Source organism: Elephantulus edwardii, unplaced genomic scaffold (genome assembly GCF_000299155.1).
Source record: "Elephantulus edwardii isolate Elephantulus edwardi_28Jun2011 unplaced genomic scaffold, EleEdw1.0 scaffold00010, whole genome shotgun sequence".
Classification (NCBI taxonomy): Eukaryota; Metazoa; Chordata; class Mammalia; order Macroscelidea; family Macroscelididae; genus Elephantulus; species Elephantulus edwardii.
Window position 1 is genome coordinate 9,260,206 of NW_006399760.1, and position 15,669 is coordinate 9,275,874.

Consider the following 15,669-nt stretch of genomic DNA (forward strand, 5'->3'; position numbering starts at 1 on the left):
TTTGGCCATGAACTCAACACCAGATTTAAAATGGATAACAGTAAGTATATTCAATTTACTTACAAGTAATTTTATTTTAACTTTATTTCAACTTTTATCTCTCTGTAATGTATGTAATACCACATGCCCCATGGAAAGCGCACTTTGAAAATGTCACTGAGAATTCTTAAAATAAAAAATGACATTTTCAGAGTGTAAGACTAAGTGTTTCTAGATTTTACATGATTGTGATTCTGTCCCTTTGTAGAAAGATAAGGGGGTGTGGAATCTGACAGGCATGTGGATTCCTCAGCTCTCATTAACATGGAGTGTACAAAACACTGGACACAGGGACAGGAGGGGATTTGGGGCCTGGACTTAGACCTTGAGGAGTAAGGACAAGTTCCAGCTTTCTGTGTGATAATTTTGTGTATGTGCATAAACTATATCATTTGAATAAATGTGAATAATACCTATCTCATGGGTTTTTGAGAATAAAAGAAGCTCAGAATTTAAACCATTTTGGAAATGACCCATGGCCTTCAAGTTGATTCTGACTCACAGTGATACTACAGGACAGAATAGATCTGTCCTATAGGGGTTTTTTGGCTGTAAATTTGTACAGAGGCAATAATCCATTGTTTAATCATTACATCACCAGGAATCCTTACATAGCATACGTTATTGTTGTGTACTGCCAGGTCAAACATTCTTCTAGGTTGTATAGCCCTGGTGTGTCCACTTGTTGTACAGAGGTAGCTTGTGGTCGTTGTGAAGCTGAACACTGTGACACTGATGTGTCTAATGTGATAATGGTTACCCATGGCAGACAGTGTTTGGTGGAACTCCCCGATTAAAACAAGCTTGGAAACAGGAGTTGCATCCACTTCCTTAATAGCTTGCCTCTGGAAACCTATGAACCTGGAGAAAGAATGAAAGTCACACAAGTGTCGAGGACTTTTGTTCGTAGGGTTGCTATGAGTCGCCTATGACTCAACGGCACTTAACAACAACACTGTCAAGTCCAAACAAAGTCATAGCTGACCCTTTGGCAGGTTTTCTGAGGCAGTAAATGGCATGGGAAGAGATAGCCTATCTTTCTCCAACAAAGCATCTTGTGGTTTTGAACTGTGTTTCTTTGGGTTGGCAGTGCAGCTCCTTACCATTAAGGCACCAGAGCTCCCTCTATATATAGCATATAGTACTTTAAGAAATGTTTCTTTTTCCCTCTTGGCATATGCCAGTAAGTTTAATAATCCTAATAAACAGTTAAACCCCAATAGATATACATGAGAGAATACTGTGTGCAGAGCTCACAGGTTACCCCACTTCTTTTCCTGGATGACTCTTTACTCCTTTGGGATAAAGAAGCATCATAATAGTTTCTGAGATCAGCTTGATCCTTCATATTTCTTTTCACCCTCAGATACTCATTTTAACATATTTCGATAGGGTCAAAATACTAAAAAATCAAGTAGAAATATTTTAGTCAAGTCAGGGCACCATTTTTTTATCTTGATTGCTGAAATTATGTGTTACTTAGCAAATTTGAGATGCACTCTCACATGAGTGAATAAAGGCACTAAAATAGATCAATGATAAGTAAATTTTCTGTGAAAGAATTTAAAAAAACATACAACAATATAGGAGATACTTTATTTATTCTAGTTATATAGTATCTATGGCAAATTCTAAACCCTGACATTAAAATACTAACTCATGTAAAGTCATTGTGGTGGAGTTGAAACAAACTGAGAGCTGGCCCTGCATTGGGATTTCACAGCCTGTAAATCACATAGGAGGAGACTGCCTATCATTTTTCCCTGTGGAGCTGCTGGTGAATCTGAATCACCTAAAAGGGACAATTTTTAAGTTAGCAACACAACTCCCACTAGCACTCCATAGGAATAAAGAAATGAAATAGTGGAACTACTTGAAGAAAACTTTTCAAAACAGGTGATGAGCTGAATTTGGTCAGCAAATTATAGTTTGAGTGAATTTGATAACTCTAAAGACCGAAATGAGTTTACCAATTTTTTAGTCAGTCTTAATTTTAACTTGGTCTTTGGATGTCCATTCTTACCTGATGTGTTTAATTTACTAATGTTGTTGTTATGTGTTGTTGAGTCGCCTGCGACTCATAGCGACCCTATGTACAACAACTCTAAACTCTGCTCTGTCCTGTGCCAATCGCACTGTCTCTGACACTCCCATCCCGATTATCCCATGCGCTGTCCCTCCACCCTTCCAAGCATGATGTCCTTCTCCAAGGACCAGTCTCTCCTCACAGCATGTCCAAAGTATGTTAGACGGAGCCTCAGAATCCTTGCCTCCAAGGAGCCACCCGGCTTAACCCTTTCCAGGACGAATCTGTTTGTTTTCCTAGCAGTCCATGGTATTCTCAATACTATTCTCCAGCACCACAGCTCAAAGGCATCAATTCTCCTTCTATCCTCCTTGGTCATTGTCCAACTCTCTGGTTCATAACAAGTGATTGTGGAGAATTTACTAATAGTATATTTAAATTCCAAGTTCCATAGGAAGTTAAGTCTCTTTATATATGATTATTATTTTCGGCAAAGTTCAAGTTGGCTTTAGAAGAGGCCCTAGAACCAAAGAGATCATTGTTGATGTCAGATGGATCCCAACTGAATGCAGAGAGTATCAGAAGAATAACTATCTGTGTTTGCTGACTGTGCAAAGGCATTTGACTGTGTGGGTCATAATGAACAAGGACTCAAATAAAGAAGAAAAATGAATTATGCTTAAACAAAAGGCCTCACTATTCACTACATGACCAATAATCAACATTATAATAGATGGAGAAAGGATTAAAGCTGTCAGTGATTTAATTTTGATTGTATCAACAATCAACACCTTTGGTACCAGCAATCAAGAAATACGGAGATGTATTGTTGTACTGGGAAAGCCTACATTAGGGGCTTTTCCAAAATGCTGAGGAGCAATGATGTGAGCTTAAAGAATAAAGTGTAGCTGAATCAGGCTATGGTCTTCTCAATTACTTGCTATGCATCAGAGAACTGGATAATAACTAAAGATGACAGAAAAAAATTGATGTCTTTGAGCTGTAGTATTGGAGAACAGTGCTGAATATCCCATTGAGTGCCGAAAGAACAAACAAATATGCCTTGGAAAAAGTGCAACCAGAGTGCTCCTCGGAGGCAAAGACAGTGAAGCTACCTTCAACACGTAGCTGGACAAGGCTATGCCTTGGAAAGGGACATCATACTTGGAAATACAGTGGGTCAGTGAAGGAGAAGAAAACTCCCAATGAGATGGACTGACACAGTGACTTCAACAGTGGGGTCTAGTGTAACAGATATAAGGCTGCTGGCACAGGACAAGGCAGGGTTCGGGTCAGCTGTGAATAAAGTAGCTAAGAGTTGTACTCAACTTGACAGCATCTAACAACAACAACATACAAAATCTATACATAGAACAAGAAGCTATTGTCAGAACAGGGCAAGGGAACACTACATGGTTTCAAATAAAGAGAGACATGTATCAGGGCTATATCCTTAAATCATTCAAGAAGCTGGGTTTTATGAAGAAGAATGTGTCATCAGGATTAGAGAAAGATTCACTAACAATCTGAGTTGTGCAGATGACACAACCTTATTTGATGAAAATGAGGAGGACTTGAGGTGCTTGCTACAGATCAAAGAATACAACCTTCAATGTGGATTACATCTCAATATCAAGAAAATAAAAATCCTCTTCACTGGGCCAATAGGCAATGCCATGACAAATGGAGAAAAGATTGAAATTATTAATGATTTTATTTTATTTGAATCCACAGTCGAAAACCTTGACACTAGCAGTCATTGACTAAGTCTGCTCTTAGGGATCTTTCTAAACTCCTGAAGAGCAATGATGTCAATTTAAAATTAAGATGTGCCTGATTGAAATCATGGTCTTTCTAATTATCTTCTAGGCATCAGAGAGCTGAACAATTAAAGATTACAGAAGAACAATTTATGTTTTTTAGTTGGTTGTTGGAGAAGAGTCTGAATATGTAATAGACTGGCAGAAGAACAGGTGTATCTTGGAGAAAGTTCAAAAGATGCTCCTTAGAGGCAAGGATGGTGAAGCTTCACCTCACATACTTTGAACATGTTGATAGTAGAGGCTATTCCTTGTGAAGGAACATCATTCTTGTAAAGTTGGAGGGTCAGAGAAAGAGAGGACCCCCAATAAGATGGATTGATATAGTGACTACCGCAATGAGCTCAAATGTTTCAGGAAGATGAGCATGGCACGGGTTAGGATAGAGTTCAGATCTCTTGCTCATAGAGTCTTTATTAGTCTTACTCAACAATGCCTAACAACAACATCATAAGTATTGGGAACATCAAATTAGTGAATTGGAATGAGCTTAGTTAAACCTCACTTATGTGTGTTGAGTGACCCAGTTTTGTTGTTACTTTGCGACTTTTTTCCCCCAGAAAGATGCCGTTTGGCCTGATAACTTGAAACTTAAACTCACTTTTATACATTAGATGACAGCACAAATAAGAACTCCCACTTAAACCATTTAAAGCATGATGCTCTCTTATTTATGTGATTTCTGAATGGGGAAAATGAAGCATGCTTGCTCTTCGCTGAACAAAGAAGTGGATTTTTAATAAAGGGACAGATCTAGAAGAAGTAATTCTATTTCGTAAGTTAAAGGCTTTGGTTTTCGTCGTGCTGCTAAAAAAGTTGAGTCAGAGATAGATACCACAGGTGAGGGTGAAAGTCAGTGATTTGACTTGATGAAATTTCTCATCAATATCTCAGGAATTCTAGAAATAGAATTTATAATAAAAATTAAGTCTCATTCTTTTGCTTTGTCATATATTTAGAGTTAATAATGATATTAACTTTTCAGAACTCCAGTTAATCCCCGGGGCCAGTGGATTCCGAATTTCTAATCCTCCCATTTTGTTGGTTTGCTCCTTACATGCTAGTTTAGAGGTGAGTGACTTACAACTCAATTTTTCCATGTTGTTGTTGCATGCCTCTAAGTGGGAACTGACTCATACTGACCCTCCAGCTGGTTTTTACAGGCAGTTAATTGCAGGCGAGGGGATGGGCCATCTTTCTCCCTCAGAGCAATTGGTGGAATCAAATCTCGTATTTTTGGCTTAACGGCGCCACTTCTAATCATTGTTATTTTTTTCTTTTTAAATATTTTTATTGGTTTTCATTTAAGAATTCCTTTACATGTTTCATTCATCTGTGTTGTGTTTTATACAGTCTGTCATTTACATTGTGTTTCATAAAATAATTCATATACATTCTATTTTACATTTTTATTGGTTTATGTACCTTGTGTTTCACACTATTCTTCATTCATATTGTGCTTAATACAATCATTCTGATGCATTGTGTTTTATAAAATTAATTACCACTGGAACTTGCCCAACATTACCCTATCTTTGCACCCAGAACCTTCCCATTTGTTCCCCCCTTCACCCACCAAACTCTGCAGTATGGTTTCACCCCTACCTATCCTCACCCCTTCACTCCTCACCTCTTCTCTCTTGAGTTCCTGTACCTGTTTTACCAGCTGTCCTTCTATTTTTACAATAATGGTCTTATCCAGTATTAGTCCTTAGGAGACTGTGTTAGTTCATTCAGCACTATTATTTTTGTTGTTGCGTGCCATTGAGTTGGAACCAACCCATAATCGACCCTCCAACAGGCTTTCAGAGGCAGTTAATCACAAAGGAAAAGATTGCCCCTTCTTCTTCCGTGGAGCAGCCTGTGGATTCAAACTCTCTGCCTTCAGGATTGCAGCACAGCTTCTTACCAGAGGCCACCATAGACTCCTTACCACTAAGCCACTCTTAGTGGTAAGAGAACTCTACTCTTTCCCTTTATCTGACTGCAACACTTTCTCTACTAATCAGCACAATTATAAATGTAAACCGATCCTGACCAATAAATAGGCAGAGGGCAGTGTTCTTTGGGAGAATGACTGTATGCTGGTCATCTCCGTTGATGTATATGGTTCCAGATCCACACACAATGCTTGGGAATATTGTTGACAGGAAGTGTTGAGCAAAACTGATCCTACGCACCAATTGTTTTTTAGTTCAAAGGTGAACTTGAATAAGTTCTTTAACATACGCTTGGTTTCTTCATGTACAGAATTAGCATGTGGTGTGTGTGTGGTGGGGGGGGGGTATTGTGTACCTTAAGGTAGGAACCGACCCACAGCTGAACCTCCTGCAGGTTTTCAGAGGCAGTTAATCACACGGGAGGAGATTGCAAAACAAGGTACACAACAACAACATGTGTAATCTCATTGCTAGCGAGTCTATTCCATTTCATAGCAACCCTATAGGACAGGAAAACATACTCAGTAGTTTCCAAAACTGTTATCTTGGCAGAAGCAGACTACCTTATCCTTCACCTACCTCATGTATTCAAACTGCTGATTTTTAAGTTAGGAGTTTAGCACTTGACCTCTGTACCACCAGTGTTTCTTTAACCAATTCACGGATGACCCTTCAGTGGGTGTCAGGAGTCTGTAAATCTAATGGGAGGATATTTCCAGCCTTTCTCTCTGTGAAGCCGTTGGAGAACTCAAATTGCCACAGAAAGACATCGTTAGGGTACCAGGGTAGCCATTGGAAGCTTTTGAATATACAAATATTAAAATAAACCAACGAATTTAAATGTTTTCTAAAATCACTTAGAATATGTTTTCTTATGAAATGATGCCGTAGAAGGTCTAGGCCTTAAATGAATGACGGCACTATGCTAAAATGTTAGAATTCTAAAGTAAAAGAAACTAATAAATTGTGGGTTTTGGTGAATGTGCTCACTGGTTTCTCACTTGTGGCCACTGGGTGGCAGTGGCGAGTCCCTCTGTTTTTCTACAACTTCAGGACCAGTGATAAGAAAGGAATTTTACTTCATCCAATTTACTAATATGACCACTAGATGGTGCTTGTGCTGTGTTCCCTTTATGGCAAGGGTTTTTGTCTACTTTTTAAAATAGAAAATAGACTCAGTAATAAGATTTTTCCCAACAGACATACAGTTTTTAAAAAGTTATGTTGGGGTGCCAAAAATGTTTTTAATACGTCAAGTAATGATACGCAAATTACCTTTATAGCAACACGATTTAAACACTTTAACCCAGAACTGAGCTTGCTTTGCAATCATAGCATGTAGAAGATGACCTATAATTTTAAAGGTACTAAGGTGTAGTTTAATAAGAGATAGTATTTAAAGTTACTTCTTCTAATCTTTCTTATTTCTCTGAATAACTTCTGTAACTTAGCTACAGATTCGTTTCTAGTTTATTTCACTCTGATATAGTATCTGTCATGGATTCACTTTTTTTCCCAGCGTTTACTCTTCCTGTCATAGAAAAAGTAGCAGCCTTTCTTCTTCTATCATTAGTTTTCTTATAACATGGTTATATAATCTTCTTAAACAAATGTTAATATAATCTAAACAAAGAGTGATGGAGCTCTGGTGGTCTAGTGGTAAGAAATTGCGCTGCAATCTCAAAGGCACTTTGTTCAAATCCACTAGTTGTTCAGCTGGAGAAGGATGGACCATCTCCTCCTGTGTGATTCACTGCCTTTGAAAACACACTGGAAGGCCAGCTGTGAGCAGGATCCGACTTAATGACTTACAACAACAACACAACAAGCAAAGATTAAGCATGACAGGGATCATAAGAAAGGTGCAGGAGAGAGTTAAGAAAGGTGCAGGAGAGAGTAAGACTCAAAACTATTATTCACAGAGCCACTGAGTCCTAATCAACTCAATAGCACCTAATAACGACAACAACAAACAAAGGATTTATTCTTAGCTAGGTATTGGAGACTGATTTATTATTATCATTTCATCATCAAGATCTAAATGTAAACCTAAGGGAAAAACCCTCAACACTTAATTACTGTTAAGTCAGAATCAGTAAATAGCTGACCCTCCATTGGTTTTCCAAGATTGTAATTAGCAATGGAGGGAAAATTAAAGACACAGATGTTAGCAAACACCCTATTTTTAAAACTATTGAGTAATAACAAGAGTTAATAGAATATTATGGAGGCCTGCTGGCTTAAAGCATCAGGTGGACAGCTCAAGACAGAGAGCTCTGGTGGTAAGCACAGGCTACATGTACTGACGCTGTTCACTTGAAGGCCTTCCCTCTCTGGCGGTTGGAACCCACCAGCGATTCCTTGAGAGAAAGATGGGCAATTTTCTCATGTGTGATTCACAGAAATCAACCAGACTGTCAGCTATGTGTTTGTTTCATCTCAATGATGAATGAGTTTTTAACTTGTATTTTTATTAATATTTTTATTCATATACATGACATCTCATATCTCATGCACATACATTGTGTTCCATATAGTTCTTCATTTGAATTAATTTTCATTCATTAATATTGTGGGTGGTTTTTTTTTTCTCTTTTATAATCATCCACCAACAACTACTTTTGTGAAAGTGTGTAAGCCAGCTACTTTATATATCATGTTCTAACATTCCCCTTTTAGATAGCCAATTTCTGATTTGTCTATCCCTATCAAACCAGTACTCTGAGGAACTAAGCACATCTCTTTTGCTGAAGCATCCTCTGTTAGACATGAAAACTTCGAGCATCATCATCCATAGCCAAAGTCCAATCCAGAGCAAGACATCACGTTGTAGGAATCAATCCTAGTTCTAGCATGGATCTCTGACGGGGTTCTGGTCAACTCATCCCCAACCATATGTGGCTACCTTTGAGTGGGCATCTGTTACAAGGTCAGAAGTCCACATTTGTCCCTGCATTCCAGACCTGTTTATCTTCTCACTCAACCCTAGCCCCCATATGGAGCCAAGTCAAGTGAAGAGCTCAAGGATCCTCACAACTCCCTGCTCCTCAAGCCAACAACCTTTCTGTGCTCATCTGCTCATCTGTGTTAGATAGACAATGCTGAAGGAACACCTCCAAGCCCAGACCATTTCTCCATTGTATTCCTCTCATGTCCACTCCTATGGAACTAAATGATCACTATGAGTGAGAATACTCCAACCTCAAATCTTGGAAGCAGGGTCTGATGGTACAACTTTACTCTGACTTAAGAGGCAAACAGCTTGTTCTAATTACTTCAAGACAAACTCCTTTCCTTTTTTTTTTAACCCTTTTTCCTTCTCTTCTTTCCTATTAGCCTCTCTTTCTTTTTCCTCCTCTTCTTTCAGATGCAAATCTCTTTATTCAAAAGATACACTGGTGTGTCCACAAATCCATTCCAATGCAAATCTTCTGGAAGTACTGAGTGGGACTCAATCTTTCTCCTTGACCAAGCCCCAACCTCCACTACCACATTCTACTTAACAAGCTTAACTCCAGGACATACCTTCCCTTTTATTACTACAAATTAAGTCAGTTTAAGTCAGTTCTTTTTCTGTCATCCTTATTCATTGTCTAGCTCTCAGATGCATAGCTAGTAATTGGAAAGACTATGGCCTGAATCAGACATACCCTAGTCTTCAAACTGACATCACTACTCCTCAATAATTTAGAAAGCTCCCCTACTGCAGAATTTCAAAGTGCAGTGTGTCTCCTTACTTCCTGACTGCTCATACAAAGGGTATTAATTTTTAATCCAAGCAAGATGAAGCCCTTGACAGTTTGAATCTCCTCTTCATCCATCCATCATGACGCTGCCTATCGGTCCAATAGAATGAATCTTTGTTTTCCTGACACTGAGATGCAGTCCATACTGAATGTTGTATTCCTTGATCTTCTGCAATAAGTGCTTCAAGTCCTCCTCATATTCAGCCAGCAGAATTGTGTCATCTGCATAACTCAGGTTATTGGTGAGTCTCCCTCCAATACTGATACCACACTTCTCCACACAGAGTCTAGATTCTCAGATAATTTGCTCAACATACAGATCGGATATGTATGGAGAGAAAATAAAACACACTCCCTTCCCAATTCCAAACCATGCAGTGTTCCCCTGATCTGTTTGCACAACAGCCTCCTGGTCCAGTTATATGTTTCACATGAGCACAATCAAGTGCTTTGGAATCCCCCCCTTTTTCCCCTCAATATCAGCCACAACTTGTCATGATCCATAGAGTCAAATGCCTTTACATCATCAGCACAAATAGACATACTTCTGGTATTCCTCACTTTCAGCCAGGATCCATCTGATATCAGCAGTGATATCCCTGGCGCCATAGCGTCTTCTAAATCTTGTTGCACTTCTGGCAGTTCCTTATCTATGTACTGTTTCAACCATTCATATACATTGTATTTTAAACAATAAATAACTGTTTATCTGTGTCTTTTATTATGACGTTTTTTCAAGTCCCCATGAAATCTTTCCTCTTCTTTCATCCTCTTCATCACAGTCTACTATTCTATTGATTTTCATGCTTCTTTTTTCCCCATGTACTTCTTTCTTTTCCTTCTGCTTTTTGACATTTATATTCATCTTACTAGTTATTCTTCTAATTTATAATAATGGCCTTATGTAGTATTTATCCTTATGAAACAGTCAGTTCATTCAACATAATACATTCTAGGTTCTCCCATTTATATAGTATTTAAAAAATTGTCCCATTTTAAGTGCTGCATAGTATTCTACTGTGTGAATGTACCACAATTTCTCAATCCATTCATTTGTTGCTGGACATTTAGGCTCTTTCGATTTTCTTGCTATTGTGAATAATGCTTCTATGAAAATAGGTGTACACTTCCATCCCTGTGTCAGTTCTAAATTTCTTGGAGTATATTCCTAGCAATGAAATAGTTGGATCATATGGTATATCTATGTTCAACTTTTTGAGGAAATGCCAAACAACCTTCCAGAATAGCTATACCAATTTATGATCCCACCAGCAGGGCAGGGGAGTTCCAACCTCTCCACATCCTCTCCTACAATTATTGTTTCATATCCTGTTAAACTGTGCTATTACAACTAGAGTGAGTTGGAATCTTACTGAAGTTTTGATTTACATTTCTCTGATTGTCAGTAATGATGTTGAACTTTTCTTCATGTGTCTGTTAGCCATCTGAATTGCTTCCTTTGGAAAAGACTTTCATGCCTTTTCCCTGTTTTGCTATTGGGTTATCAGTCTTTTTTTTTTTTTTTTTTTTTTTGGATATCCTGCTATGTTGGCCCAGTGCACAGAAAGTTACGCTACAAAGCCCATGGTGGGTGGTTTTAACCTGCAGTCCTAAGGCCTGGTTTAAATTGTTTTTGTCAAACATTCTTCTAGGTGGTATAGCACTGGTCTGTGCATTGCCGTGCGGAGGTAACTCGTGGTTGTTGTGATGCTAAACACCGTGACACTGATGTACCAAATGTGATAATGGTTACCATGGTAGACAGTGTTTGGTGGAGCTTCCCTAATAAAACAAGCTTGGAAGCAGGAGTGGCATCCACTTCTGAAATGGCTTGCCTCTGGAAACTCTATGAATAGTGCTCAGGCTTTTTGTTCATAGGGTCATTAAGAGTCATCTACGACTTGTACGACTCGACAGCACCTAACAACAACAACAACATCCTGTATATTCACAGATATAATCTGCAAATGTTCCTTTTGAGGCCCTTGTTAACCACCATTGACATTTTCTTTTTAGTCAGTAGATTTTCTTTTCACCCTATTAGGAAAGTCTGATGCACATAGGGACTTGATTTTTAGAAAGTCCCATTCTTCGATTTTGTCCGATTCTGGTAGTATACTTCTGGCTATTTTTGCAAGACCGTTTGTGCTGCGGGCTACAGCTTCTAACTTTGGTACCATTTTGTCTCTTAAGATCCTTATGGATTTGGAAATTACCCCTAGGTCTCTGATCTACCTAGAGTTGATTTTTGTGTATGGTGTGAGCTGTGGATCCTGATTCAGTTTAGCAAAATATTACTGAAGGACATCCAAAAACAGCTGGTACATTTACAGAGAATTCCAAGAGATATGAGCCGAGTTTAGAAGAGGCCACGGCACCAGAAATAGTATTGTTTATGTAAAATGAATTCTGGAGGAAAGCAGAGAATACTAGAAGAATGTCAGTTCATGTTTTAATTTGTAAATACATTTGACTGTCAAAAATTTTTGGTTATACTTAGAAGAATGGGAATCCCCAAACAATTATGCTCATATAAAATCTATACCCAGACAAAGAAGCTGTTGTGTGACCAGAACACGGAATACTGCAAGTTTTAAAATCTGGGACAGGGATGATGTATGTCAGGGTTGTATCCATTCTCCATACCTATTCAATCTGTATGCTGAGCAAATCATTTGAGAATCTGGACTCTGTGAAGAAGAATGTGGCTTCAGGATTGGAGGAAGGCTCATTAACAACCTGCTTTATAAAGGTGATGACACAAACTGAGGTCAAATTGTATGTTATGTCTTCTCTTACCAGGTTAAACGGATGTGAGAGAGTATGTTCCTTTCCTGTTACAAAGTGACGCATGTTTAGTGGTCAGGATCCCTTTATAGCCATTATTGGGCTATTGGATTCTTCCCAGTTGACGCTAGCAGCTAGTGTATTCTCCAAAGTTTGGAACTTTATGATGTCTACATATCCTCTGTATAGGAAACTACCAAATGGATGAGCTAGCCTGTTTATTTACAAACAAATTGGCCTCTCAGTAGCTAGTATAGTATCAAGGGGGTTTTGTGCAATAACAAATGATCTACAAAGAAGTATTTGAGTGTGGGATGTGTAATCTTGCAGCCAGTCAGACATATTGGATTTGAGGGCAAAGGCCTCCTAGGTGCAAATGGCTCCTGTTAGGATGTGAATAGTATTATTGATGTGATGATGTGTTTGTCTACCCAGTTTTAAGGGTGTTGGTGCAGGAAATGTTCTCAGTGGCTGCTGGGTTGGATACTGTGTGTGTACATCATTGGCTTCCATGTGGTCGGGGGGGAGGATACACAGAACATGAATCATCCACAGGCCAGGCTTGCAAATGTGCCTCAGGGTGATAGACAAGACCTGTCTTATACATTTTAGAAAGTGTGTTCTGTGCCTCAGGGAACTGTGATAAATATGGATGGACTTGGATACATCAGCTAGGGTCTTCTGCATCAGGGAGGTGGTGGTGCATGTGGTCAGGCTTATGTGAGTAAATGCCAGCCATTTGTGCCTCTGAGAAGGTGTTGGAGGGGTGGCTGTCATTGAGCTTGTGTATTTCAGTTTGGATCTCTTGTGTCTAAATCTGGGAGTGGAGTGACTGACACAGTTAGTGTAAGCTACTTAGGAAGCCTAGGAAACTCCAGAGGCAAATTCTACTCTATTGTGTAGGGACACTATGAGTGAGATTCGACTCTTTATCACACAACATAGTATACCAGAACATATTCTATAAATGTTTCCAGAACTCTCTTAAGAAAATCTTGGCAGGACTCTTCACATATTCCTTTATTTTTTTAATCCCTGTCACTTTCTTCATGCCCCTTGATAACCAACCATTTGTAGGATATGCCTTGTCTGCTTCTGCCCTTGTCTTTTGCCAGAATATTGATTATTCACCTCATATCTTTGATGGTAAAACCTAACTCTATTTCCTCTGGCATTGTTCCAAAACTATCAGAGTTTTGTTTTGTACAAGAACAACACCTCATGTAAACTGAGATACCCTGTTTCTGAAAAATCATGTTTGTAATCCAAATCCTTGTTATTTCTCAAAATAATGACAGCAGTCTGTTCTTGCAGCTGATATCTTTGCAAACTTAGTCTGTGAGGTCTGGTTGGAAAACAATATGCCATTACAGTTATGTTGGTAAGCCAATATACTGAACAGATACTACTCTGCTTTCTTCATTTAGTTTATGTTTCTTGTGTGTGTTGTTAAGACTGAATGAACTTGAGCTAACCCTCCAGAATGTGCCCAGATACTGTATGTCACACATAAGGAGACTGCCCATCTTCCAAGGAGCTGCTAGTAGAGTCAAATCATTTGACTTTTAATTGGTATCACACAACTTCCACACTGGACTTCAACCACACCCAGAGTCTATAAATTATAGTTTTACGTAAAAAAAATCATAACTGAACACTCTGAATCCACTCTTCCCTACGATATAAAAGGTTGTGACTTTCTATTTTCATCCTAGTAGAATTTATACCAACTCACTTCACACATGCATAGACTTTATAGTATAGACATCAAGAAATATCTTAGTATTCTGTGGTATAACATGATACAATGCAAGGACATGAAGGGGCATGCTATTCATCTTGCTCCTTTTACTCTTCATTCAGTTCTCATATGTAGGATATATTTTTAAACTCTACCTAACCTTAAGAGATAAGCTTTAAAAAGCATGTCTAGGAGTTGGAAACAACCTAAGTGTCTGTCAACAAATGAATGAATAGAGAAGTTGTGGTATATTCACACAATGGAATACTACGCTGCATTGAAAAACAAGGAACTCATGCAATATTATTCAAAATGGGTGACCCTGGAGGACATTATGCTGAGTAAAATATCTCAGTCATAAAAGGACAAATACTGCATGGTGCCACTGTTACAGAAAGTGACTGCATCAGGTTTGGGGTAAGACTGAGAAAAACTGGATAGATTATGTATACTGAACTGAAATAGATGAGGGAGAGAACAGTTTAAAAGTGATATATAATAGCATATTATGATTATCACAGGAATCCAGAATTAAGGTTGCATAGTGGAATGCACTGGGGACAGGGGGGAGAGGGGTTGGTTTGGGGTTGGGGTCAGGGGGATTGTATACCAATGAAGAAGTTTATCTTTTGCTTTTCAAGGAGAGGAGTGAACTGGGGGTAGGGAGGAAAAGAAAACAGTGCAGCAATAAATAAATGAAAATCCAAAATCTCTGTAAATGTTCATTAAAATGAATGATATTTTAAAAAAATAAAAAATTAAGAAAAAATTTTTAAAAAGCATGTCTGTTCTGGCCTATAATTTCCCAACTCTAGTTATTGTGTGTCCTTGCCATTCATCTTTCTATTAGGCATCTCTGACGAGTGCCAGCATCTTCTTGCCAAAATTAGAGGTTAGTGAAGTAAAAAAATGAAAGAGAGAATAGAAGGATGTTTCAGAAACAGTAGATATAGGAATCCCTGGCTGTATAAATGGCCAAGTACTTGACTATTAACCAAAAGTTTGGAAGTTCAAATCTACTTAAAGGTGCCTTAGAAAACAGGTCTGATAATGATTTCTAAAACTTCATTTTGGAAATCATATGGAACACACAATGTACCCAGCAAGCGATATATTATCCAGGCATTATCTGTTCCTCAATCCTCCCAAGGGATAACTGCCATGTGATTAAAGCCCATTGGAGGGGTCAGCTATGGGTCGGTTCCAAATCTAAGGTACACAACAACAACAATCTGAGAAGATTTATTTTTCTTTTTAACCACCACTTTCTTATATTAAACTAGAGAAGATTCAGGAATTGATCAAAAGAGTTGCAGAAAACATAAGTAAAAAATACTGTCCTTTGTGACTGTCTTTTGTTTGTACTTCATAATTTGAAAACTAAATAAAATTACATCAGATTAATAAAAAAGTCTTGATTATGATTTTATGGAATGGTTTTGGGGAAATAAGTTTAAATTATGTGATATGTCACCACTTTAATTAAGAAGTGTTTTGCTTGGTAATAACATTAAACAAATAACTGAAGAGGAATTATGTCAATTCATTGCATAGTGGAATGTACTTGGGG

The 15,669-nt window shown here is 38.3% G+C and overlaps 1 protein-coding gene across 1 annotated transcript in view; it reads left to right on the forward strand.

The window, feature by feature from the left end:
* Window positions 1–15,669, forward strand: part of KYNU (kynureninase) — a 204,108-nt gene that overhangs the window by 184,623 nt on the left and 3,816 nt on the right. The window contains exons 11-12 of the mRNA XM_006880748.1: window positions 1–40; window positions 4,871–4,956. Coding sequence (XP_006880810.1) covers window positions 1–40; window positions 4,871–4,956 — 126 coding nt within the window. The remainder of the gene's footprint in view (window positions 41–4,870; window positions 4,957–15,669) is intronic.